Genomic DNA, 27,852 nt, shown 5'->3' with positions numbered 1-27,852 from the left:
TATCTAATGTCAAAAAGAAGACTGCTGTGTTTGGAGCCTGCATGGCCTTATGGGATAAAGGAAGGGCCCTACTCCGGTGTCAATTAACATTTGCTTGTGAGAGGGGAGGCCTCTTTGAAGTGTGCCTCACGTTGTACATGTAAAAGCGCACCAGACCTGTCAACCAGTATGACATTCAAAGAGGATTTGACACTGTAATGTTAAAAATATATGCTCACAGACACACCCTGCATATTCTGTCAGGATCAGAGGGGTCATCTCTGCCCAGTTCAGGCAGTCTATTGTTTGCTCCTGGGGGGCATTATACACCCATTCACACCTAATCAAGTGCTAATTACTGCTGGGAAAATGTGAGAGAAAATACAAACGGACCACCAGAGGCTTTAGGCAGGGAAAAGGTAACTTTATTTCTAAAAGTACCTTTTACATAATATTTATCAGATATCCAACTTTACGCCTGAATTTGATTTTTAATAACTATTAAAATAGTTGTTTACGTATTTATTTCTAGCTGTTTCCTAATGGAAAGTACTATTATTAAATGTAATAAGTAACCTGATGTTTTCCTGTGAAACAGCAAGCCTGGCTACTGTGAAAATAGCCTTTGGGTTTTTTCACTGCAAGGACACATTTAGCCTTAAATTATTACAAGTCCTACTATCAAATACCAAGTAGGGTGCCTTACGGGCAATAAGACCTATAAAGAAGTGACATAAATATTTCAAAGAAAGATTTTGAGATTTCAAATAGGGTTATTTTGACAGGTCGAATTTGCAGTTTAAAGCTGAAACAGCAGACTACAAATCACAAGCCTTCAATCTTGTTTGCACTTTCAATGTAGTAGGTAGCACAATGGGTGTTGCAGTTCATTAATGACATTTTAGTTACCGGCCCAATGTACACTTTGAACCATGTAATAGTGACTTATAGGTAACTTACATATGCCAATTAGAGGTATGACGATTTCACCATGTTGAAAGGTGAGCACAGGTGCTGCGTCAGGGGTTAGCTGGGGGCAGAGTTCCGCAGCCAGCATAAACATAGATCCAGCAAAAGGCGAACAATATGCAGTGAACTGGCACAAATTGCAAATTTCCTTTAAGGAAAAAAACATTTTTTTAAACATTTTTGTAATAAAATTCAACAGGATTTGCTTTAAAAAATATAAAAAGAATGGGTGAAGAAAACAAATTACATTACAAAGGATTTCATAAAATGTTGCAGTAATTAGGATCTACAAAACAGCAAAAAATACCTCTAAATTCCAATATATTTCTCTAGTATGTGTTGGATTACAAAATGCAGTTTGTAAATAGGTTCCAATGATTATAAAATATATTTCAAAAGTAAAGAAGATCTTCATTTAGTCTATAGTCAATGCTTAGTTGTACGAATAACAAAGTGAACAGTTAAAGAAGAGGTTAAGTAGATGAAAAACACTTTCAGGAATGTGGTTTATTTATTCATTTTTCACACACTTAATTCTCATGTGATAATAAGTGTTACATATTTACTATTTGATATAATCCACACAAAAATCAGTAAGCGTCTTCAACCTCAACATGCAGTCTTCCTCTATATGTGCTATTTAGATACTTAAAAACCAATACATTATCATAGTGGTGGGGATGGGCAAATTGAAGCGCAAGGTTATAGATTTTGACAATTCTGCAAGACCGAAATTTAGCTAGATATGAAGGGGCACAAATGTTGAAATAATGTTGTTAAAATGAAGTGGGACAATTTATGAAAGCCAGCTGTTAACACTTCTGTTTATTCCTATGTATTCACACTCTCTAAACTAGGCGTCTTAGAAATAAACTCTTGCTGACGATCCAAATATCGAAAGTCATCATCAATATGTTTTACCCTTTTTTTTTTTTTTACATAAAAGAAACGCAGTTTAAACTAAAGGTGTAGAAATCAAAGGAATTTTCCAAACACATGAACAAATTTATTTTTATCCATTATCTGGCCAAATCGAACTGTAAAATATAGAACCTCTGGGCTGTTGTATTGTTTGAACTGAAGAAGAATTTCATTTTGATTGTCTCCAGTTTCGGTGAGGGCCATTACGTTTTCAACTGGCAAGACCCTGTCATTCCTTTGACCCCAAAATGTCAAATGAGAGACTTTGATTATAGTACCGGCTTCATTTAAATACATCATTCCGATGATTCGTCGCAGATAATAGCTGATGGAATAAAGCATAACGGTGGCAAACACTGCAATTCCTGTAGAGTAAACAGTTGATGTATATGAAAGGTCTCCAAGCCAATACAGGTAATACACCGGTGGAAGCAAGATCAATGTAATGGATGTCTGCATCAGCTTAAGTCTGGAAAGTGTACGGCAGAAGCGTATCCCTGGAAACCTGTAGATCAATTTGAACTGATCTGCCGTGACTGGAACACTAGAATCCTTGCATACCTTCAAAAGGCACATTGCGGTAGCCAAACCTCGGCCCGGGACCCATCCAGTCCCATCAGTTAGAGTGCCTTCCAGTTGTGACTGCAATATGGAGGGAGAATTCAACCATTTTCTTCTGTAAACTACTGTTGTTTTTGACAATATGAGTGTACGTTTAGAGCATAATTGTCTTGCACATGCAGCTCGCATACAATTACTGAGCATGATGACTTTGACCCTAAAAGGAAAAAAGGTTATTCAAATAAAGATGTTAAAATATAAATACCTTCCACCCAGTAGATTAACATCACAGTTTAATAGATTCTGAATGTATTGAAGGTTGTTTAACAACATCACTTTGCCAACAGTGAAAACACTACAGGCAATAAAACATACAAAATCTTATTTTATTGGCTGACCAGCTACCTTCATGCCCTTATCATAAATTGGGCTACTGAAACTGGATGATTCAGCCGTCAATTCAAACAATTTGTTGATTTATAATCACAGGCAGCATAATCTGCAGATTTGAAAATGACGATTCCAGATCAAAACTTCACATAGAAAGCCACATCTGGAATGCAATGCAGCATCTGACACTGCAAATGTTACCTGGCCACCTTTTCACTTCTGATTATTAAATACTGGTAGTGTCACTGAAAAGCAAGTTTCAGTAGATGGATCTTAAAAAATATAAAGCTCATAGAGGCAAAATAAAAGGGATATGTAGATCTGTGTTCTTGTGAGTACAACATGGTACACTGTTTACACAAGCGACTTAAAACAATCTGAAAGTGGAATTGAGAAGAGAGCATTATTAAAATGACATTTTTATACTTCTATCTGAACACAATAAATAAATATTAGTGAATAACATCTCCAAAATAAACAGCTTGTATAAACAGTTATTTATTTTTTTAAATCTGCATTTTGAAAAGTATTGGGATTCACTATGTATCAATGCCTTTGTACATTAGAACATTATGATAGCTATACAGAAATATATATTGAAGGCGTTGCCATTTTATTTTTGCTTAGCATAGCATCAGTGGGTCGTGTGATTACATGAATGGTTTATGTGAGTTAAATGAACAGAGATTGTTCTGTGAGGAGGTTTTAACTCCTGGAGCTAGCTCATGTTGCTTTTAATGGCTGTATAAAGTTTATGCAATCAAGTTAAGCAGAACTGTCACCATCCCCACCATGTATGAGGTATTGATACCGCTAGTGTCCATACTGATAACCATATTGAGTGTTTCTAATCAATGAAATGTCCTCGGGGGGAGGAAGATGATTGTGTCTGTTGAGAGGGGAGGTATTAGATTATGTATATTCTCTTTATATGCTCCCAATGTGAATGATCACTTATGTCATGATTTCATATTGCAGCTGGTTGGATGGAAAGAACCATTTAAAACAAAGGGTGGATTTTGTGATGATGTATCTTTTTAACACCATTTGACTGATCAAAAAGAAATGTTTTTATGCATTGGTCTAGAGACTTTGCAGTGTGTACAGTAAGTGATGGCCTTTCTTAGACTGTGAAATGGCTGGGGCTGCAGAGACATCTTCCTGGATATACATCTTTCTCATCTTATCACCTCCATTAATCACACAGACTTAGGGCCTGAATTAGCTCCTGGCGGAAGGGGTTACTCCGCACAAACGTTTCAGATATCCCATCCTCCGTATTATGCTCTCCACTGGGTTTAATGGGATCTTAATATGGTAGCCGGGGTATCAGTCATGTTTGTGAAGGAGTATTCCCCTTTGCCAGAATCTAAATCAGGCCCTTAGTCTTGGATAGGTCTGTCATTCTTGACAGTACTGTAATTGGCTCTATCTATGTTTGCACTGAATAAGTATTTGCAATTGTGGGGTTGAATACTTAAAATTAAATTATTCAACAGTGTAAGTGGCATCACTGAGAGGGCAAACATCCTCCCTCACCACAACAATAAGATATTTTTATAAACTTTTTTGTCATCGTCACAGTCATACATGGATAGCCAGACAGTTGTTGGAAGATGCTTATCAATTGGTCGTGACAGCCTAGGAGATACCGACATCTGTTCAATTATTGTATTATTTGTTAAAGGATGCATGAATGAAAGTGTTGCAGTAAAAGCTAAATCGCTGGCTTTATACCTAGTTACAAGGGCCATATGATCACTGTGTCCAGATGCATGCTATATTTTACCCCTTAAAAGATTATTTGAGACTTATAACGAAATCTATAAGAACAGCCCTTATAGGTGCACAAATGGCTCCGTATAAGCACTTTATGTTTGTATTTATGAGTCAGGCAATTTTGTAATGCTAAGTTGTGGGTGGAATTTAATCAATGGATTTTGAGAATATGGAAAAATCTCAATATACTCTCATCTTTCACCCCGAACTGGTGTGATAATCTTTACATCAAATCTGATATTTTCTAATTGTTGCCTAATGTTCTGAAATGTTTTTTTTTGTATTGCCCCCGAGCCCAATCGAGCTTTCTGTGTACTCTTGAACTTCATCTTCATGCTTCCAACTACACCCTGTGCTCTCAGCAATTTATGTCTGTCACTAAAGCATAGGTGAGAGATTCCATGGATCTTCTCCTCAATAAAGTCAAAGAATTACCTTTTGATAACACTACAGACGTCCTTGTGATCCCTGAGATAGAAGCATTACATACTAATAACACACAGGATGAGGCACTGGCAGTTTCAACAGAGGTTGTGAAATCCAGACCACAACCTCACAAAGTACCTGTGGAGTTTTTATTTGACTTAGCTTTTTTTTGCTGGAGAAAGGTGCAGCTATGGTGTGCAGTTTTGCTCCAGAGACAGTGAACTTCTCGTTTTTTGAAGAAAAGTGGATTTATGGAATCATTATTCCGTATCAACAGATCATTAAAAAATGGTTTGTCAATACCAATGATATCATTATGATTTGGACCGGACCTCAGCATACTCTGACAAGGTTCCATGAATGGCTTAATACAAGAACAGAGGATTTAAGGTTTGCAATCACATACAGTTCTAGGAAGGTGAATTTCTTGGATGTTTTGACTGAATCTCGGGATGACCATTTGAGTCTCAACTTTACACTAAATTCATGTATCAGTATGATCATTTGCACTTTTTGAACTGCCACCACAGATCGCTCAAAGAGAATCACCCTCATGGACAATTTTTCCGGATGAGGAACGGCACCAATACTTTAAGAATGCTAATATACTTCTGGAAAAATACCTGTGATTGGAGGGTTAGCCCAAGAAATTTGCTAAAGAATCATTGAAAATGACTTGGTTTACCCCTTCGGGAACTTTACTAGCACCCAAACTTAAGAACAATTCCAATCCTCTCACTTGTCTATCAACATTCAAACCCAAAGCAAATAAAGTCAAATGCATAATTATTCATGCCTTGATATCCCTAAACCTCTGTTTTCCTTTAGGAGGGGAAAGAACCTACGTAAATACTTAGTGAAAGTTACCAGGCACACTGATACACGTGAGGACCTGTTCCAAATGTTGGATTTCTCTCCAATTGTTAGGCATTATAGATGCCAAAATTCTTCTGCCTGTAAATTCACTGCAGGCACTATATCTGTGAGATTGAACAGCACTGAACATAAATAAACATAATTCTCCAAATGCAAAATGAAGAACCTATTGTACTTTGTGAAATGTAATTACAATTAGTTATATATAGGGCAAACCATACAACCAGTTAAAACTCAGATTCTTCAACACAGATCCCATATCAGATGTATGTTACATGAGGTACCATTTGTCAAACATTATATGAACATGATTCATTCTGTAGCCAAATTAAGTTGGTCTGTTATGTGTGTTGTGCAGCGTGACTCCAGGGGAGGCTCTATTTCATCTACTCTGTCCAGAATCGAGACAATTATGATAGAACAATTTTGCACAGTAACCAATGGTCTGAATAATGTTGATGAAATGTTGTCCTTGCTATAATGCTCCATGCTATATGGTTTCCATCATTAGTAATTCCCCTATGTTTAAATGTGGCTGCAACAAGTATTTTCCATTCTGCTCTCCTTATAAAAGTGTGTACTTTACAAAATGATGATTGAATCTTACCATGCTATGTTCATGTTTGCTAAATCATGACAACGATTTGATAAAATCCGGTCTTTGCTATTATGCTCCTTACTAGATGCTTGCATCATGAGTAATTCCTTTAAAGTCAAATGTGGCTGAAAAAGTATTTTCCATTTTGCTCTCTTTGGAAAAGTTTATACTTTATGAAATCATTATTGAATCTTACCATGATATGTACATACAACACAGTTAAATCACAGTAGCAATTTGCTGGCCTTTTGTATGAGCTTACTTAAGTAAGAACTTAACATCTTTCCAAGATATTTAATCAAGGGGAGTTTCATCAGAATGCATCGCACACAGACGCCAGAATCGTGCTTACTGGCATCCCAGTAACAAGTTTTTGTTTGCAGCGTGGATCTCCAATGCACTCAAAAGGAAGACATCTAATCTAAACTCTACGCACCTTCACGATAAGGGCACTTAGCACCCTCCTGTACCTCCAGGGTAATTCTCTGTTTAGGGCCCACCTCGCAACAGGCAATTGTTCATAGCAAAAACCAGGGAACTTAGCATATCCCTCTTTTCCACAGGGGAAATGACTTCAGTCAACTTTTTGGATTCATTTTTCAATGACAAACAGGTGCATTTCTGCATCACTTAAATTCACATATGAGGTTTTCACATAAAACTTGGCTTTGTGGTGACCATAGTCGCTTTTTTGTCACAAGATTTGTGACGTTGATACTAGTGCTTCATTCTTTTGAATTACATTTGGTTCCGTGTAGCATGGTGAGTCTTGGATTATTTGCTAAGTCTTAATTCACATCCTTGAACCCAGAGCATTTCAATATACATATGAGCCAATGTTCTTCATTTATAGTCTTGTTTTTAGCCTGACATTTACGGTTTGGTGTCTTTTTATGCTATCGGCCCAGCAAAAAGAGCATTTGTTTTTGAGACTATGAGACTTCATGGCACTTAGGGCCAGATGTATCATGCATTTTTATGATAGCAAATGGCCCAATCGGACCGTTTCGATCGCACAAATGCTTTTTGGTAGGTATGAATTCCAATTTGCAATTCAGTAACTTGTTACCGAATCGCAAATTAGAATTGCAACTAAATACCAATCAGGTATTAGGAAGGGGCGTGACAAGGGTGTCCCTTCCTAATACCAAATAGCAGCGGTATGTAGGAATGTTTTGTGACCCAAATGCCGGCACAAAACATTTGCATTTTACCACCTATTTCAGGGTAGGGGGTAACCTGTTTGCAAACAGGAAGGAATCCCCAAGGGGCACCTTCCCCTTTGTGAATGCATGCAAAAACATTTTTTAAGGGCAGGCAGAGGTCCCATGGACCGCTGCCTAATCTTAAAAAATGAAAAGAAAACTTTTCATTTTTCTTTTTTTAAAAGCATCCCGTTTTCCTATAAGGAAACCGGCTGCAATAAAAAAAAAAAATTAAGATTGTTTTATTTAAAAGCAATCACAGACATGGTGATCTGCTGCGCCCAGCAGGCCACCATCCCTGTGATTATAGCCTTTCACAATGGGTTGCAAATTGCGATCTGCATCATGAATATTAATGAGGTAGGTTGATTTGCGAGCCATTGGGAATCGCTAAATGAAACTCCTGGAGTTAATCGCAATTAAGTAATCGCAATTTGATAAAATTATACATCTGGCCCTTAGTCCTGAATGTTTCACTGGCATGTCTCATAGGGTGTGGTCACAATTTGTTTGTCTATTTGTAATGGCCATTCTACAGTGCCACCAATTCTTTACAGTCTCTTGATGGTTACTCAGTATTTAATTTGCTTCTGGAACACTTGGCTTTTTGTACAGACGGAGTTTATACCTATACTTATAGGCATTGTTTCTGAGTTTGGTTCTGTGAATGTGTTTGAATTCTATGCTCAAGTTTGTCCTCCTTAGTCCTGAGGAACCCCTAAAGCACAATTGCCGAAACACTTCGGCCTTTCCAGAAGAGGAGCCCATTAAAATATATCTTTCATTTACTTACTTCACTAAAAAAGGAAACAAGGGGGCTTTATTCCTGTTTGCCTTTTGGATGACTGTGACTACCTCTGGTGGGGTTGCATATTGGATTAACTTTAGAACCACTTCATTTAAGGAATCAGTATGGAGCAGACAGACAATGGGCCTTTATTTCAATGAATACTGAAAAAACGCTTTTGTGTTTCATGTTGTGATGTCAAATAATTGGGAAAGTCTTTTTCGTCAAGGTTTGAGAGGCAATCATTTAAGTTTGGAATGTTTTGGCAGAGACAGCCTTAATTTAAAGTAATACAAAATGTAATAATTGTTTACATCTGTTTCCCAGTGGTAATTGTATTTCCATTGTGGTTTAACTTTTGAATCTATTCTTGCAGTACTCTACTTTGTTTTGTTGCCTATATGCCCAGGTTATGGACAACCCCCATTTTGTTGTGTAGTTGGATTGGGGAGGTAGCAGTATTGTTTCTTCAAAAGTACGAAGCACATATACATGAAAACAACTAAAAGTAACACCTTGGCCCACGCTGTCTTTTCGTTCAGTGTTTTCTGTCCTGAAGTTTTCGCTGTAGCAGAGGTCAATAATTACTATGGAAGCCTAAGTGGGAAATGCAACCTCTGAAATTTCTCGACCTTCTTCTCCTCTTGATCAGCTGCCCAAATTTTGAAAGATGAATGAAGCTTCCTTGTATGCTCCGGCATACTTGTCAAAAGTAACAAAGTTAAGTGACTCAAAGTGGTCGTTCAAAGTAAAGTGCAATGTAACCAGAACTGCAAAGCCAGCTAATGCTATCTTCGCAAAATATATATAAACAAACGCTTATGGAAACCAGTAGAGATGTCCTCGCAGGCATTCCATGCAAAACAAATACTGCTATTTCACTGACAGCCAATAGAGGTCCACACAGAGAGGAAGTGGAGATGAAATGCTGCAAATCCACTAATGCCCAACAAATGTCCTCGCAAAGATTATAAAGTGACCAAACGTTTCACTTATAGAGACGGCTAATGATGCACTCAGAGATTACTAAATGTGGACGTGTGCTGTTACACATCAATTACGCTTTACTTTGCTTCAAATTGCCATCACATGTCACAAAAGTGCTATCGGGCTTTGGTGAAATAGCAGGGCATTAAGACGCCCCTGGGCCTGGCAACCCTACTACAGTGGTTGCGCTGAGTCAAAATATGGTAGAACAGTATACTTTGTGCCCAACACTTGTGCATTTAGCAGTGGGTGCAGGACGTCATTTATCCTGGCCCCATGCCTTATAGTCATGTTCTCAAAATCCACTGTATACAGGATAAGAATTTTATCAAATCCTTCCATACTGCCTGTAGTTTTCACTGGGCACAGAGCCATGACATGTGCCCATAACCATGCCTGGTATGCTTGCAGGGCGCGTACTGTCCTGTACCCTAAACAGCCAATGAGTGTAGGGGACAGCCTTCAGCCATGCCCTGTGCCATTTTCACTTTTTTCAATTTGTTTGTTAAAGCTCATAGGTAGGAAGACTGATTTACAAACCTCTAGATTGTTTCTGATGTCATCTAAAGGGTGGAAGGACAATGATATATTTGAACAATGATTTGCGAATCTGCATTTGCATTAGACAAAGTATGTAAATATGAACACTTTTCACCTCTCTAGTGTGTCTACTTATTCCTCCTGGAGTGGGCCCATTCATTCTAAACCCTCATGACCACAGATTTTTTTCACAGTGAAAATCAATATTTTAAAATGTATTCAGGTTTTCATAATGAATCCAATTTTCGTGTTGGATTAAAATTAAGAATTGTAAACTAACATGTCAAAATATTTTTATTCCTTTGACCTTTGTTTATGTCCAAAAAGACAGTTATGAGCAATCCAAAAAAAATGACTGAAACACGCTGGAGGTTGAATAGTGTCAAGAGAAATATCTGGATACAGTCTTCTCACCAGAGAACTGGGGTCTGCAATGGATACACTTCTTCAGAACAACTAGGGCTTTCATTTGATCCGTGGTCTTTTCTTCAAAAAATCAAGTTCACTTGCATCTTGCATATATTAACAGTCTATATAAAGCTGGTGTAATTCTAATGAGTGACTGTCCATGCTGTCTGTTGTGAATTCCAAGATGACATATGAGCAGATGACAGCATGGGGAGTTAAAAAAAAATACAAATGTAGATATCTTTAAATACAGGCATATGTTAAAATATATTTGTAGTAAACTGCTAATATTTACCTGTAAGTGTATTTTTTTGCTATGTTTGGATACTGAATTTGCTAAAATGTGACAGGCATCAAAGTATGAGTGCATGTTTATAAGTTAAATAAATATGGAAATGTACCATTTTTTTATTCGCAAACCACAAAATAAATATGGATAAATACTGCTAAAGACAGAAATGTTAAATAATTAATTTCATAAAACTTGGAGCCCTTCTTATCATATATCTAGCAACTGCACTTCAGTTTGTCTTTGGAAACTGAAAACTTTAAACTAAAAAATGATCAGCACTAGTAGACCATGCATAGTCCCCAAATTAGGCTGGAAATTCTGTCCTCTATTAGCCTTTCTTTCAGTTACTCATTTCTTATTGTGGAACAACATGCTCGGCCGGACTAGTTCACATACGCCTATTAACACAATTATCAAGTTGTGCTTTGCTATATTATTTTAATCTAAAGACATACAAAGTATGCAGTCAAGAAACTTAGGCCCATATTAATGCATTTTGACAGAAAACTGTGTCAAAATTGTTAACGCTAAAACGACACAAGCCAAGTATAAATATGCATCTTAGTGCTGTAAGTGTAGTCTCTATATACATGATGCTGATTACTATATGATTTCTATTTTATTAATAAACATACATATATTTTGTATGTTGTTTTGTCTATGTTAAAAAGAGGGGAAAACTGAATGCAAGGACACATTTCTTGAACAAAAGTCACACGGCTATTGGTAGGAGACTGATTCAAGCAGAAAACAGTGCTCAACTATGGCTAAGCAATTGCCTTGTTTGTTGAGAGCTTTGTGTTATTGTTTAAAGTTTATATTTATTTTTACCACTACACATTTCAATGTCTGCATTGCTATTAATGCAAACCGTTATGCGGCATTACTACCTGTGATGTCATCAAATATGGTAATTTGATAGTCATCTTTGCATTTTTCACAAACCAGAGAGTTCTGCGTGTGCTTGTTCAAACGCCTACTATAACTCACGCTCACTACCGCATTTATTGTATTATAGCACCTATGTACTCCCAGTTATCCATTTGCTTTGTACAGGGGTTTAGCCAATTTGTAAGTGTCCTCATTATTTGCAGAATGCAAGGTTGACACGTGCTAAAGCAGATATGCTAATTAAAATTATTAATGAGTGTTATGCATTATTACGTAACAAAGAAAAACTGTAAAATGACTAGTCTATAGAAATTAAAGTGCATGTTTGAAAATGTGACCACGAAGAGTGACTGCCAATGTTCATGAATTATACTAAAAATGATTAAAAATATGAAAAATAATGAAGATGAATAAAAATGTAGTAATATGTCATAATGAGAATGTAAACGTATGTTTTGCATTATATCGTAGAACTAATATCCATAGTTGTGGCCTAGTTTTGCCAGGCCTCATGCCAAAGCAGAAATGAATGCACACTGTACTGAAGCTGAGATGTGAACTAACCTTGAACCACTAATGTTAAAGTTTGCTTAGCTAGAATTTTCTGCAATGTACCGACGAACAGGAGATGATGGAATCGAGTTGATACAATTATGTGTATAGTAGACTGGATGTACTTTCCCAGGACTTGAACAATAGGAACACTGACTAAGGAAGAAGATGCAACATTTTCGATACCTGATGAGCCAGATAATGAAGACATTGTACAGAGGACCAACCAACGAACTGTGAACGGCAAAATATTAGAATTCATAGATTTGCAAAATTAATATTATTGGGTAGAGTCATAATTGGTGATTAGTGAACCAATTAGGAATTAGGGGGATAGATTGAGAAACTCTAATAAAAAGGCATGACAAGGGGCTAAAACTTCAGATTGGATGAGATGCGAGAGAGGAGAATTAATGAAGTCAGAAGACGCGATTCGAGATCCTGTCATTGGGTTTATGCGCTTGAGAGTCTGATGTGTTGCTGATCGATTGATGATCTGAAGACGGAGACTGACTTTGTTGCTGATCCATTCTGTGGATAGGTAGCTATGACAATGTGACTGATTATCTTTTGTGCCTTTTCTTTTAGGTACCAACTGCGCTGTTTTATAGCTTTCTCTTAGTTAGATGTTTTTCCAAATTCATGTTTTTTCCTAATTTGTTTTCGCATGAAGTCCCACATGCTAATGCTAATCTGGGTTAGGTAAGGTAACCTTGGGTGACGCTGACAGTGACAATGAATTGACTGCGGAACTCTGATATTAATGTTGACTTTTTCATCTTTGTTAGCTTATGTTGAAGCTTTAGAGCAAACGTTTTCACAAGTTCTGATTAGATTATGTTATTGGTGGTCACTAATGAACTAATATTTCAGCTGAATAAATAAAGTTTGAATTAATATTATGCCTTAGAATTGTAACAAATAAGGAAATAAAACTGTTAAAACGTATACGGAGTTGTGGTTATTCTTGGATTGTTGATAAAATTAACAGTATGATTAGTGTTTTTCCTTAGTGGTTATTGATTCTATGTCAGGGCCGGAGGATCAGATTATGCTTCTCTTTCTATGCTTTAATACAAACAGCAGCCAATAGGAGAAGATGTTATTAAAACACAACATATCCCAGAATTCAAGGGAATAACGTCACAACCATAGAGAATACAGTATATAAACATTCGAGGCAAATGAACTTCCTCTTTCTTTGCTGCTTCCGCAGCCAGTTAAGTGCCTCTGCATGTTTCCGATAATTGCTTCTTTATTCTGTGCATATTGACTTCTGTTTGACTAGCGCTAGCGTTCGCCGTGCTTTTTTTCTCTTTAACTGGTGGAGCGGGAAATGTTTTACGAGGCTTTGCCCGTAATTATTTTTTACGAGGTTTTGCCCCTCGAGACTAGTCCTTTCAAACACACATGCATGTGCGCGCTCGTGCTTGCTCGTTCTTTCTGCCACCTGTTTTTCCTTTAAAGAGGATCGGAGCGGTGCTGGCTGCCAGAGCGAGCCAGCACAAGTGTTTTTGCCTTGGTTTCCACCCCTTTTGCCTGTACTCACAATAACTTGGCTCCCTTATGCCCTGAGACCTCTGGATTGGCTCAGGGTTGTAAAATAAGCATAGGCTTTGCCTAGAGTGCTGCAGGCTGTTCCCTCCACACTTTATATTTAAATTGCTTAGCCTGCTGGGGTTTTTGCACTACCCCTCACTGTAGTCTCTGGCTACCATTTAATTTACGCTCCTTTGGACGTGTTTAATACTATTATGGCTCATTCTTACTCCTACGAGGAGGATGAATATTTTGGGGTGAATCCCCATCTTTTGAAGAGAACCTTGTTGGTGCACTGGATAATAGCGTCCAGCTCTCAGTTAACAAAGCGTTAGCGAAGGCTCTTGGCCCTCTCACACACCACTTTGAGAGCTTTGCACGTCATAAGGGATGGCTTCCTCCCATTACGGCTTCCGAAGAAACGCAAGCGAGCCAACCCTCTTACATCTAAGGGTAAATCAAAGGCTAAAAAGTGGGCTCACTCAGACATTTTTGACAAGCTGTCTGCCTCCATTCAAAAAGAGCACGGTTATAGCTCCTCGCAACAGCAGGATGCTTATGGGACAGATCAGTCTTCTGACCATTCTTCTTCCAAACTTTTGTCTGATTCTGAGGTGGATCCCGGGGACCACCCCGGTCCAAGCAAACGAAAAAAAGACAGAAAAAGCAAAGAGTCCAGTCTCCAAGACCCCTCGGGTGCTGACCTTTAATACGGAGGAAATTATTCACCCTCGCTCATCAAGCTGGACTCCGCCTCCGGAAGTAGCTTTGTACCTCAAGGAACACATCAGGGCGGGATGCGACAAGGACGTGAGAGCCAGGTTACGTGCAGAATGCCCTAGGCCAGACCTTGAGAGTAAGGTCACAGACACACTGGCTATTGACTATACATTGGTCACTTTTATGAAAAAATGGGCTAAGGAACCCAATGGGGGATTGACCGTGCATGGAGGTCCTGTCAAGATAATTTTCTTGATCTTTCCGGACCCCTGGCAAAAATTCCTGAAATGGCATTCTTAGCAAAAGAATCTAAATCAACAATCGACCCAGATGTACAGGGGGGTTGGGCTCAGAGAGCCATTTGCCACCTGGGAAATGCTAATGTGGCAATCTCTAATGAGAGAAGGCGCTCCATCTTGATGCGCATCGACCCCCAGCTTAACGAGCTCGCTACCTCTGAAGCAGGTCAGGTGGCCCAGGGCCTTCTCTAGGGAGCCCCCTTCATTAAAGACCTCTCAAAGTTCGCAGCTACCTTCAATTCGATGGACAAAGCCCAATTATCCTTCAAGAAGGTATTCAGGGAAACTCTTTTTTAGAGGGCCGGACGTATGCAGGGTCGCTCGTCAGGCCGCCCCCTATTATCAAGGCCCCAGACGTGATTCCTTTGCCTGCGGACATGGGTATAACAGAGACCAACAAACAGACTCTACGTTCTACCCCTCACGGTCCCGATGAGGTAGAGGCCATTATCAAAAAAACTACTACAAGGGACAATAGGGAGCTTCCCAGGACTCTGCAAACTCAGGTGAGACTCATTCCTCCCTCAGAGGTGATTCTTGGGGGCAGGGTACAGACTTGTTTTGTAGAATGGCAAAAATTAACCAGAGATCCTTGGGTGTTAGAAACCGTTCAAGGCTTCAAGTTGGAGTTTTATCAGTCCCCTCTCCAACAGTTCCCCCCTCCTCTTCCCCATTTTTCCCGTTACGACCAAGAGGTCATAAGTTTGGAGGTTCAAGCTCTGCTACAAAAAGGGGCGATCTGCCATGCTGTTCCCCATCCAAGGGGCTTTTTAAGCCCTATCTTTCTGGTAGACAAGAAAGGCGGGGGATCAAGATTAGTTCTCAATCTCCAAGAATTCAATGCCTGGATAGTCTATAGGCATTTCAAAATGGAGGGAATTCATCTCCTAAGAGAGATCCTTCAAGAAGGGGGCTGGTTGGTACGCCTGGATCTAAAGGATGCATATCTGAGCATCCCAATTTGACCTCCTCATCGTCGCTTTCTTCAATTTCTTTGGCTAGACCAATGTTTCGAGTTTCAAGTCCTTCCCTTTGGGCTTTCTTCCGCTCCTTGGTGCTTTACCAAGGTGATGAGACCAGTAGTGGAGTCTCTTTGCTCCCGGGGGGGGGTGCGTCTGATCGTTTACCTCGACAATCTGATCCTTATGGCTCAAGACCGCTCACTCCTTCAAGACCACTTGACATGGACAATTCATCTCCTGCAGAGTCTGGGTTTCTTGATCAATCAACCCAAATCTTTTCTTCTGCCATCTCAGCAGATAGACTACCTGGGTTTTCGGATAGATTCCGTGAAGGCCCAGTTGATTCTTCCTCCTCAGAAGGTTCGCAATATAAAGAAGGAATTGCGCCTTCTCTTATCCAAACAGAGAGTGTCCTTGAGGAACTTAGCCAGGATGGTAGGACTTTTATCTTCTTCGATTCAGGCAATATTTCCAGGCCCCCTTCACTACAGAGCCCTCCAACGTCTCAAGATATCCCATCTGCAGAAGAGCCTGTCCTAGGCGTGCGATTTTCGGCACTTCCCCAGATGTGATTCTGGAATTGGATGCCAGCAAATGGGGCTGGGGAGCCCCGTTGTGGGTCTTTGACCACAGGAGGTCGATGGTCGGAAGAGGAACTCCACCTCCACATCAACTGCCTGGAGCTTCTGGTCGGCTCTTTTGCGATCCGGAGTGTTTCACCCCTGAAATCGGTTTGTTGCATTCTTTTGCGGATGGACAACATTTCGGCGGTCAGGTATGTGAACAAACAAGGGGGCACGAAATCTCAGACCCTGGCTCGGATAGCCATGGAGTTCTGGCAGTTTTGTCTCCATCACATTTCCGTAATTGCGGAATACCTACCAAGGGTGAACAATGCAGTAGCAGACTGGAATTCCAGATTCCTTTGGGATGGCAGCGATTGGAAGCTCCTCCCAGAAGTGTTTTATCTTCTGAACTAGAAATGGGGTCTGTTCACGATAGACCTCTTTGCCTCGAGACTGAATCGCCAGCTTCCCCTCTTGTTCAGCTGGAGACCGGATCCAGAGGTCTGGTCGCCTCATCGGGAGTATGCCTTTCTCCCTTTCAGCATGATCCCTCGAGTCTTGACTCAGGTTCGCCGTCAGGGAACTGAGATTGTTCTAGTAACCCCAATTTGGAGAGCTCAAGCCTGGTTCCCTCTAGCTCTGGAGTTGTTGTGCAATTTTCCCCTTCTGATTCCTCGGCAGTGCAATCTCTTGCTGGACCGTCTAGGGATTCCCCATCCCTTAATTTTGTCAGGCAAGTTACACCTGATGGCATGGAAAATTTCTGGCAACAATGGCTCTTGCCAGGCTTTTCTGAACAAGCTTCCAACTTCATCCACCAGGCCTGGTCGTCCAGCACACATAAACGCTATGCCTCCGCCTGGAAGCGATGGGTTCATTGGTGTGCGGAACAGGATGCAGATCCCTTTAATGCTGATTTCAATCTAGTAGTTAATTTTCTAGCATCTCTTGCTGCGTCAGGTCTGGCCTACAGATCTGTCAATAATTATAGATCATCTATATCAGCCGGCCATCTCCCAGTCTTGGGTAAACCGGTCAGTGAACACTTTGTGGTTTGCAAGTTGATGAGAGGCATTCGCCTGTCTAATCCACCTCTACCTCGGTATTCGTCTCTTGGGACGTTAATGTGGTACTTTCCTTTATTTCCTCTTGGCCAGATAATAGGTTCCTGTCACGTAAGCAACTTTCGGATAAACTTACCCTGTTACTGTGTCTCATTTCTTGCAAAAGAGTGTCAGACGTTAGGTCTCTGGACCTGGCAGGAAGGAACTTTTCCCCTACTGGGGTTTCCTTTTCTATCTCTAGGCGCACTAAGACAGGCACCAAGTTAGTGTCTTACCCGGCTTTTCCCCACAATTCCAAACTGTGTGTTGTTCAATGTTTAAAAGCTTATGAAGCTGCTATGGATGAATTCAGGAAAGATCCTAGGGGTCAATTATTAATTGTCCTTCAGAAACCTTTCAATCCAGTCTCATCGGCTACTTGGTCAGATGGATTCTTTCTGAAGCAGGAATTGATGTTTCCATTTTCAGGGCACATTCAGTTCGCGGAGCTATGGCCTAAAAATCTTTTAACTTGGGGATACGATTAGAGGATATTATGAAAGCAGCGGACTGGTCCTCGGAATCTACATTTAAGACCTTCTATTATAAACCTATTTTAGACATTGCATCGGTCGTGGTAGATCAGCTTTGAACTAGCATAATCTGAGCCTCCGGTCCTGACATACAATGAACCATTTTCGAGCTTCCGCGTCAAGAAATTTTAAATTCTATTAAGGACACGGAGGTGAGGATTATCCCTCCCTAAGTTTATCAATAAGACATCTTCTTATGAGTTAAGTATCTTGATTTAATGTTCATGTCTCATTGTATTACCCACCCAATTGAAATGGCATTTTAAGCATGTTTACTGATACCAGTTTTTTTCTGGCCATATTTTATGACTGGCTTCTTTTTTCCTTTTTTTCCTAGGGTTCGACCTTTAAACGATGTTTCTTACATTCGATGGATCCTTGGATGTTCCTTCCTTCCTGGGGTTGCTGTTTTTTCCTTGGATATTTGGATTGAGTCCCTCTTCAGGTTCGCTCTTTGATAGACTTTGATAGACTTTTATTGTCTGAGATGTTTGCAAAGAAAGAGGAGTTTCATTTGCCTCAGATGTTTATATACTGTATTCTCTATGGTTGTGACGTTATTCCCTTGAATTCTATGTCAGGACCGGAGGCTCCGATTATGCTTCTCTTTCCATGCTTTTAATATTCAGCAGCCAATAGGAAAGACTTATACAAAAAAACTACAAATCCCATGAACCCAAAGGGACACAACTACAACCACAGAGACCAGCCCTATAAAACCCTTGTGACCCAGTGTCTCTTCCTCTTTCTGTGCTGCTCCGCAGCCAGTTAAGTTCACCTTCTCCTTAGCGCGATATATATTGTGGCACTGTATGTTTATTCTATTTTAAAATATCTTGTTTTTGGCGCGTAAAACTGCCTACGGGCGGCTTGCTGCCCGCAGTTTCTGTGGAGTGGGAGCCAGTGTTGGGGAGCAGGACTGCGCGACCTCATCGCGCAGTCCTATTTCTATTACAATTTCGGGCGGAATGCGCGCGAGCCGACCGGCGTTCCTTCGCTTCATCAAGGACTGTACCGATCGATTCGCGCGTCTTCTGTTGGGCAGAGAGTGCCTGAAATCCTTATTCTGGGCAGTTTAAGCATTCGTTTAGGAAATCTTGAAGGCATTTCATTGCCATAGCCCTGTGCTCCCCCTGAACGCCCTGTCAGAAGTGTCTGCAGGGTTGTAAAATGTATATATAGGTGTTCCACCTAGAGCTTGGTGCAGGTGCTCCCTCCACACTTAAATTTCTTTTTTATCTCACCTGCTTTGGGGTCAGATTTGTATATATATATTCTCATATATATTAACAAGCTCCCCCTCTACACCATTATTCAGTGGGCTTTTACCATTTGAGGTATTATGTACGAAGGAGAGCTTGAGGGTGATGAAAGCTATTTTTATGAGGAATCCCACCTAGGTTCCTTCAAGCAAGATCTGGCCCAAGCTCTGGACGCAGGCGTGAGCCAGACAGTGAATGATGCCCTAGCCAAGGCAATCACCCCTTTGAAACACCACCTTTACGGGTTCGCACAACAGCAGGGCTGGTTTCCCCCCCAAAGGAAGCATGTTGGAGGGTCAGTCCAATCCTCCCTCCAAATCCATTCATGCCGAAGCATTTGAGAAATTAACGTCATATTTAATGACTGAGCACCCTAATAGTATGTCAACAGACCCTCCCTCAGACCCTTCTGAGGACTCGGATGATAGCTCATCTCACAGCCCACCTATAGAAGACTCGCAACCACGTAAGCGCAAGGCAAAATCCCACCACACCTCTGTTGCTAAACAACCTAAGCTTCTTACGTTTGAACCAGGGGAGATCATTCACTCCAGATCCTCTGCCTGGATTCCTCCCCCTGAGGTCTCCGGCTATGTAAAAAATCACCTGCGACAGGAATTTGATAAGGAGGTAAGGGCTCGCCTGCGTTCGGAGTACCCCAGACCGGATTTTCCAGACAAAATATCAGAAACTCCAGAAATAGATCCTTCCATGATTACTTACCTCAAAAAGTATACAAAGGATCCTAAGAAGGGAATCAACAGGGCCTGGAAATCCTGTCAGGATAAACTCTTGGATTTAGCAGGCCCTTTGACTAAGATCCTGGAACTCACTTACCAAGCAAAGGAATCCAATGTCCCAATAGACTCGGATACTCTCATTGGATGGTCTCAAAGAGCAATCTGCATTCTAGGTAATACCAATTGCGCCATTTCCAATGAGCGCCGCAGGTCCATTCTGATGAAAATGGATCCCAAATTAGCCGACCTGGCATCTGCGGAAGCGGGCCCAGCGGCCCAAGGCCTCTTATTTGGAGCTCCCTTCTTGAAAGAACTCTCCAAGTTCGTTGCCACCTTTTCCAGTCTGGATAAAGCTCAGGGCTCTATTAGGAAAGCTCTTCGCCCTCTTTTTTCTCGGGCCGGACGCTTCAGAGGGCGATCGTTCGGCCGGAGATTTCACAACCCCCCTGGGGATGGCTTCCAGGGCCATCAAGGCAGAGGTGGTTACCAGGATCAGTCCTCCACCTTCTATCCCTCAAGACGGTCCTTCCGCGGCCGTTTCCGCAGAGGAAGATTCAGAGGGGCAGCTGCTCCTCTACAGGTGAGAATCATTCCTTGGGAGGAAATTTCTTTGGGGGGGGCGCACTCACCTTTTCTATCACAATTGGCAAAAGATATCAAACGATCCTTAGATACTCAAGACCATTCTCGGTTTCAAGATATAATTTTTTCAATCCCCTCTTCAGACCTTTCCCACAAACACGATGTATTTTTCCCTCTCAAATCGGTCTTTTATACACAAAGAAATTATTTCTCTCCTGTTGAAGGAGGCGATAGAAGAATCAATCTTACACCCCAGGGGTTTTGTAAGCCCCATCTTCTTGGTAGACAAAAAGGGAGGCGGCTCAAGATTGGTCCTCAATTTGAAAGAATTCAATCAATGGATCCTTTACCGACATTTCAAAATGGAGGGGATCCATTTACTTCGAGACATCCTTCGGACAGGAGATTGGATGGTCCGTCTGGACCTCAAAGATGCTTACTTGTCCGTTCCCATCTTTCCCCCCCTCACAGACGTTTTCTTCAATTCCGCTGGGAGGGGAAGATATTCGAATTCAAAGTTCTCCCTTTCGGCCTATCTTCGGCTCCGTGGCGCTTCACGAAGTTGATGAGACCGGTGGTGGAATACCTGAGAGCCAGGGGTGTTCGTCTAATCATCTACCTGGACGACATCATAATAATGTCCCAATGTCACCAGACGCTCATGTTACATCTGGAATGGGCGATTTCTCTTCTTCAGGAGCTGGGTTTTGTGATCAATGTCCAGAAATCCACTCTGTCTCCGTCCCAATCGATAGAATTCCTAGGGTTCCTGGTGGACTCTCCCTCCGCTCAACTGATTCTTCCGCAAGTGAAAGTAAGGAGGATCAAGAAAGAATTGAGACTTGCATTGTCCAAGAAGACTGTATCATTGAGATTCCTAGCTCATATAGTGGGACTGCTAGCGTCTTCTATCCAGGCGATTTTTCCGGGTCCTCTGCATTACAGATCCCTCCAGCGCCTGAAGATCCTTCACTTGAACAAGGGTTTGTCCTACTCCCAGTTAGTTCCTCTCTCAGAAGAGGCGAGACTCGAGATCTCTTGGTGGTTAAACCACATGGAGGCATGGAACGGCAGAGCCATTTTTCCATGTTCTCCAGACCTGACCATAGAAGCGGATGCCAGCCGTTGGGGTTGGGGTGCTCGTTGCGGTCCCCTCTCCACCGGGGGTCAATGGTCTCAGGAGGAACTTTTGATGCATATCAACTGTCTGGAGCTCTTGGAGGGTTCCTTTGCCATCCGCAGCTTTTCTGCAGGCAGGGCGAAATGTTGCATCCTTCTTCGGATGGACAATGTATCAGCAGTGCGATATGTGAACAAATTGGGAGAAACCCGGTCCCAGATCCTGACGGAGATCGCCAAGGATTTTTGGCACTTCTGCCTCCAGAACCAAATTTCGGTGACAGCAGAGTACCTTCCGGGTCAACGGAATGTTATAGTGGATTGGCACTCCCGTCATCTGAGGGATGCCAGCGACTGGAGATTACACCCTCGAGTCTTCAAGACGATTATGCAGATGTGGGGTCCTTGTTCAATAGACCTCTTTGCCTCCCATCTGAACACTCAACTTCCGACTTATTTCAGCTGGCGGCCGGATCTGGGAGTGAGAGCGACAGACGCTTTTCTCCAGGATTGGTCTCCTTTTCTAACATATGCCTTTCCCCCCTTTGTAATGATTCCCAGGGTCCTAGCACATCTTCGGAGGCAAGAGGCGGAAATGGTGCTGATTGCTCCCTTTTGGAGAGCGCAACCTTGGTTTCCCATCATCATGGAGCTGACTTGTGCTCCTCCCTTCCTCTTACCTTGGTCTTGGGACCTTCTCCTGGACCCAGGGACATCGCCTCATCCCTTGATCTTATCGGGCCAACTGTCTCTCCTCTCCTGGCGTCTTTCAGGCAAAATTGGAACCTCCCAGGCCTTTCGAGCGAAGCTCAGGAATTCGTCAATCACGCCTGGGCCCCCAACACTCATAAACGCTATACCTCAGCCTGGCGACGTTGGTGTTCTTCACGGGGTTCAGATCACCTTACTGCCGATTACACCATGATTTTGAATTGTCTAGCTTCATTGGCCTCCTCTGGAATGGCCTATAACTCGATCAACAATTTTCGTTCGGCCATTTCGGCGGGACATGTGTTTGTCGAAGGTAGACCTATTGGTCAATTGCCTATGATTGGTAAACTGATTCGAGGTATCAGAATGTTGAATCCACCTCGCCCCAGATATTCTCATCTTTGGGATGTTAACATTGTTCTTCGGTTTTTAGACTCCTGGCCTTCTAATAAGTATCTCTCCAGAAAACAGCTGTCGGCGAAATTTACCTTCTTACTTTGTCTTGTGTCGTGTAAGCAAGTGTCTGATGTTAAAGCCTTAGATTTGGCAGGGAGAAGTTTTTCTCCGGAAGGTGTCTCCTTTACCATATCCAGAAGAACAAAATGCAATACCAGGGTAGTATCTTATCCAGCCTTTCCTGATAACCAAAAACTTTGCGTTGTCCAATGCCTGAAGGATTACGAGGTGAGTACGGCAGAATTTCGTACTGATATGACAGGTCAACTGCTTATTTCTCTTCAAATGACTTTTCGACCAGTTGCATCGGCAACTCTGGCTAGGTGGGTGAAATGGATTTTAGCGGAAGCAGGTATTGATGTCTCCATATTTGGTGCTCACTCTGTGAGAGGTGCTATGGCATCAAAATCTTTTGCCTTAGGTTTTCGTCTTGAGGACATATTAAGCGCTGCAGACTGGTCTTCGGACTCCACGTTTAAGAGGTTTTATTACAAAACCATTTTAGATGTAGCTTCTGTGGTAATGACTAAACTTTAAACTAGCATAATCAGAGCCTCCGGTCCTGACATAGAATATACATTTTTCTAGCTTTTGCGTCAAGAATTTTCAATTCTATTAAGGACACGGAGGCGAGGATTATCCCTCCCTAGCAGAAAGTTCGTTAATACAGAGTCTGTTATACAATGTGCTGTTTGGGTTGACTATTTGTTTCTACCCCCTACGTGAATTTGAAGTTGTTTTTATATATGTAAAAAAAAAAAATCATATTTCAATCAGATTGTAATGTTTTGTAATGCTTTGACATTCAAGGCAGTATTTATGGCTATGTGTTCTGTTCTTGTCTTAGGTCAAGAAGAAAAGTGATGATGTTATCTTCGTTTGGATTCCGCCTTGGGACCCGTTTTTCTCCTTCCTCTGTGGTCTTCTGCTTCGTCCTGGTTGGATGTTAAGTTGATTCTGGACTTGAGGTTTCGTTTATATGACTTTGGGCATCAGTGAATTAACTGTGTCTATTTGCAAAGAAAGAGGAAGAAACACTGGGACACAAGGGTTTTATAGGGCTGGTCTCTATGGTTGTAGTTGTGTCCCTTGGGGTTCATGGGATTTGAAGTTTTTTTGTATAAGTCTTTCCTATTGGCTGCTGAATATTAAAAGCATGGAAAGAGAAGCCTAATCCTCGCCTCCGTGTCCTTAATAGAATTGAAATTTCTTGACGCGAAAGCTAGAAAATGTTATATTCTGGGCTATGTTTTGTTTTAATAACATCTTCTCCTATTAGCTGCTGCTTGTATTAAAGCATAGAAAGAGAAGCATAATCCTCACCGCTCTGTCCTTAATAGAATTAAAAAAAAATCATTATTGATATACATTAGTCACTACATAGCTAGGATACTCCATGTGAAACAAAAGGTTCATTGGCCTATACGCGTTCCCTTCTAAGTTTACTTACTAAGGACCAGGCACGCTAACACACGCGAGGCAGTGGTGATTTGCAGGAGTTCACATAACGCATTCTCAAGAATCATCTTTGCGAACTCGTGCAGTTCAATGTATTTGTTATTGAAAAGCGACACCAACACTCTCAGAGATGCGAACGCGTTCATCTGGAGATGTCAAAAGCCCAGTGTATAATTACCGGCTCCTGCGTTTAGTGTTACCTGTTCATTTAATAATATCGCTCTTTCTGTGGTGTGAGTTTATCTGCTCTTGTAGCACCTTCTCCCGCTCCTGGTTCCTCCGTGTAATTGTTGCCAGTGATCGTGCAGGGTGACCTAACTCTTCGGTACGGGTATCGTACTAATTGTAGTATCTCCGGGCGCCATTTTTAAAAGGGTTCAGTTTCACTATGCAACATTACATAATAGACTAGAACAAAGTTTCCCATGTATAACTTGCTGGTTTAATAAAAATTGATTATAAAACATCTCACTATAAGTAGCTATTTTTCTGGTTAAATTGGAATTATGGACAATATTTAACTTAGTTCGAAATGTTGCGCTGGTAGGCGGCACGAAAATAAAAATGGGTAGGAGGCATACTCCCAGTTAGTCTAGCAGCGATAATTAACCGCCATGTTTGGTGGAACATTGTCTTGGTTGAAGTGTTGTGCGACAGGTGAGACCGCCATTAACCCAAATGCTTACTGAAAGATTAAGAAATGGTATGACACTATGCCATTGCAGAGATTGATTCTAACTTGGGGTTTACATCTGAAAACAGGAACAAATGTAATATGAAACTCTTTTTTCGACTGTCGTACAAACCATCTCAGCTTCCGTTCCTGCAACGTATGTCCTTCTTTTATGTTTAAACCTCCCGGACAGGTCTTCCATATTACTGACACGCTCTTGATGCCAGCGGGGAGTTTTTTTTCCTTGAGCATTCGGGATTTGTAGTCAACTTTTATGCTATTTGCATTTCGTATCTTATTGGAAGTGAATTGCAAAACTACAACCCCCTTCATACCCCTGGAAACTGTGTCTACTCCACTTACTCTTTAATGCTAGTTGGGTTATGCCATTCATCCGTTTCCAGTTGTAACACTTCTTTGCTGGAGCTGATCCCCGTAGCCCCTGCGATGGCAGCGACAGACCATAGCGTCTTATGTCTGTTTGATGTGGACGGTACTCTCACAGCCGCCAGGCAGGTACTGACATTTATTCTTTTTTTCTTCATACGCCTTATTTTATTTTTCCGTCTATTTACAGTAACATATTTATGGCAAATTTATAGTTGTAGCAAAACGTGACTCCAGAACATTTTTCATTTCTTGTGTTTATTCACCTTAAAGTAAATGACAAATACTTTATGAGAGTTTTAGACTAAGATATGATTTTATATTAACAGAAAATATTAGAATGTATTGTTTTAGGAAGCCATTAAGGAATATTAATGTGAATTGATTTATGCAAGCTACACTAAAAACTAAGACAAAGCTGATTTTGGCACTTACTCGAAAAACATCGTCCATTACTTTTTGCAGAAAAAAACTTGTAACTTCAGAAAGGCACTGCAGCCAAAGGACATGCATTTTTTAAGCAAACTGAAAATTGTGCTTACATAAATTGCAGACTTATAGATTCTGTCAGGGACATGCCCTTCGCTTACACCATGGGTACTTGCAGTCATTTGCCAGGGGGTCAAAAAGTTTGACCTGTGGTGTGACCAAGGGCCTCATTGATGCCAGGAGGTTGGCAAGTGGAGGAAGGGCGCAAGGAGCGTACGGTGGGTGTAGGGGAAGCGAAGCATGTACATCTAAAGGCTGAATTGCACAATATGAAACCTGGGATCGATCCCAGTTTCCGCACTTGACCAAACTGTGTGATCTTAGGCAATTGTTTTATTTTCCTTCCTCCTTTTTCTTCATTATCACATACAAGGGAACCTCCAAATACAAGACTTGAGGACGCGCACTCAGAGGCCACTCAGAGTGCACACATAACTGACTTGCCTCTTAGTTCACTGTTTGCATTGTTGCCAGTGTAGGGAGAAGCATGAATGTTTTTAAATTCATGTTTTCAAACTATCACTTAATAATTCTTAATGCACTGGTATAATCAGTTATACTCAGGTGAAATGCTTCTGCATATTAAAGATATACACTTTTTCAATTTTGAAGCGCTTCTATCATATTTTCACACATTTGCTGCAAGATGTCTTTATAAATGAAGGTGTTCCTAAAGTTAAGTGCTCCAGGATAGTAGCAGCAACTCAGAATACTTCAGCCATGAGGAACTGTTAAACCTCTAATCACTAAGACCCCACAGGGAACTGTCGAAAGACTGCTAATATGACCTTCCCTTTTAAGAGTGACTGGACAGTCAGCCATTCTCTGAGTAGGAAGAGACCTCCAACCTATGGATGTTGCGCTCCTCACTGAAATATCCATCCCTTCCTGAACTACCAGGATGATGTTACATAAACCATCTTTTCCAGGTGACAAACAGCGGTAGTGTTTGACTCTGTATCTATGACAGGGTTTGGGTACATAATAATGGTATTTATGGCAGGTCACAAACTAAATTAGGTCGACTGCTCTCAAGAACTTAATTAGGTGGGCTGCTGGGGTCTCACTCCCACTGGGTGCAATCAGTCTCTCAACCTCTCTGTAGTGGCCTGTGATGGCAAACCATAATCCAAAGGAGCATACCTTTCAATTGTCTAGGCTTGCCCATTACAAGGAAGATAAAGACCGTAGGCTTCTGGGCCTCACCAACCGCCCATAGAGCAAATTATCCAAGGTGGTGCGAGCTCCTCTTCGAATTTCTATTGCAGATATACAACTGTAAATTTTTCCTCTGGCCTGTGGGGCACTGTGTGATCTTAAATGTGGTGCCTCTGGCCTGCCCTGGTGACCAGGACACCAATGAATGGTTGTACCAGGTGCTTCAAACAAGTCCTGGAGTCGTGATGCTATGTTAGTAGCCTGTCCTTAGTATGCCTATGCTGTGTTGTGCCCCTGGCATGCCCTTGTACTGTAGATGCACTGCCTCTCCATTAATTCATAGCGGGCTCCTCGAAATGCCCCTTGCAGCAGTAGTTGTATTCAACCCAGCTGCCTGAGCCTCAAAGTGGCGTAGGCAACTGGACACAACGTAGCTATTTGCATGTTGGGAGCGGGCGGCTGACACTGCTTCATCATGGGAAAACGGGATGTGTGTACCACAGGGGCCCCTGCTGCAAAGGCTGGAGGAAGGCCCATGCTTAAAATGGAGGCGGGCACCTTGGACACAACAGACCAGTAGACTGTCTTTGTGCTCTCCCTGCCAGAGGCAAAAGCTCCTATCAAGATAATAGACTTGGGGCCTAATTTAGAACTCAGCAGACGGGTTATCCGTCACAACAGTGATGGATATTCCGTCCTCCGAAATCTAAATCCCATTGGATGTTATGGAATTTAGATTTTGGAAGAAGGGCTATCCTTCACCATTGTGACAGAGTAAGCCGTCTGCAAAGTTCTAAATCAGGCCCTTGGTCCTACAGCAGGATATCCATTTAGCAGACTGAGGTAAAAGCCAAAGTCATTTATGCATGCTATGGCCCAACTCCCACAGCAATCTGATCCAAAGAATAGGGACCAGATTGCTGTGGGAGTTGGG

The 27,852-nt window shown here is 41.5% G+C and overlaps 2 protein-coding genes across 2 annotated transcripts in view; one reads left to right on the top strand and one right to left on the bottom strand.

Annotated features, from left to right (window-relative positions):
* Nucleotides 1-1,440: 1,440 nt before the first annotated feature.
* Nucleotides 1,441-24,564, bottom strand: TMEM186 (transmembrane protein 186). The gene is made up of 2 exons (XM_069210538.1): nucleotides 24,412-24,564; nucleotides 1,441-2,647 (listed from the first exon to the last, which is right to left on the bottom strand). Exons 1-2 carry the CDS (start codon nucleotides 24,417-24,419, stop codon nucleotides 1,924-1,926), a joined length of 732 nt encoding a protein of 243 aa, XP_069066639.1. The 5' UTR covers nucleotides 24,420-24,564; the 3' UTR covers nucleotides 1,441-1,923.
* A 548-nt stretch (nucleotides 24,565-25,112) lies between these two features.
* PMM2 (phosphomannomutase 2) overlaps nucleotides 25,113-27,852 on the top strand; it is a 168,441-nt gene continuing 165,701 nt past the window's right edge. Inside the window, exon 1 of the mRNA XM_069210533.1 lies at nucleotides 25,113-25,400. Within this exon, the coding sequence (XP_069066634.1) occupies nucleotides 25,254-25,400 (147 nt within the window). The 5' untranslated portion in view covers nucleotides 25,113-25,253. The remainder of the gene's footprint in view (nucleotides 25,401-27,852) is intronic.

The sequence above is a fragment of the Pleurodeles waltl genome, chromosome 10 (assembly GCF_031143425.1).
Source record: "Pleurodeles waltl isolate 20211129_DDA chromosome 10, aPleWal1.hap1.20221129, whole genome shotgun sequence".
Lineage (NCBI taxonomy): Eukaryota > Metazoa > Chordata > Amphibia > Caudata > Salamandridae > Pleurodeles > Pleurodeles waltl.
Note: the sequence above shows the minus strand (reverse complement) of the source record. Positions and strands in the feature narration are given on the sequence as shown.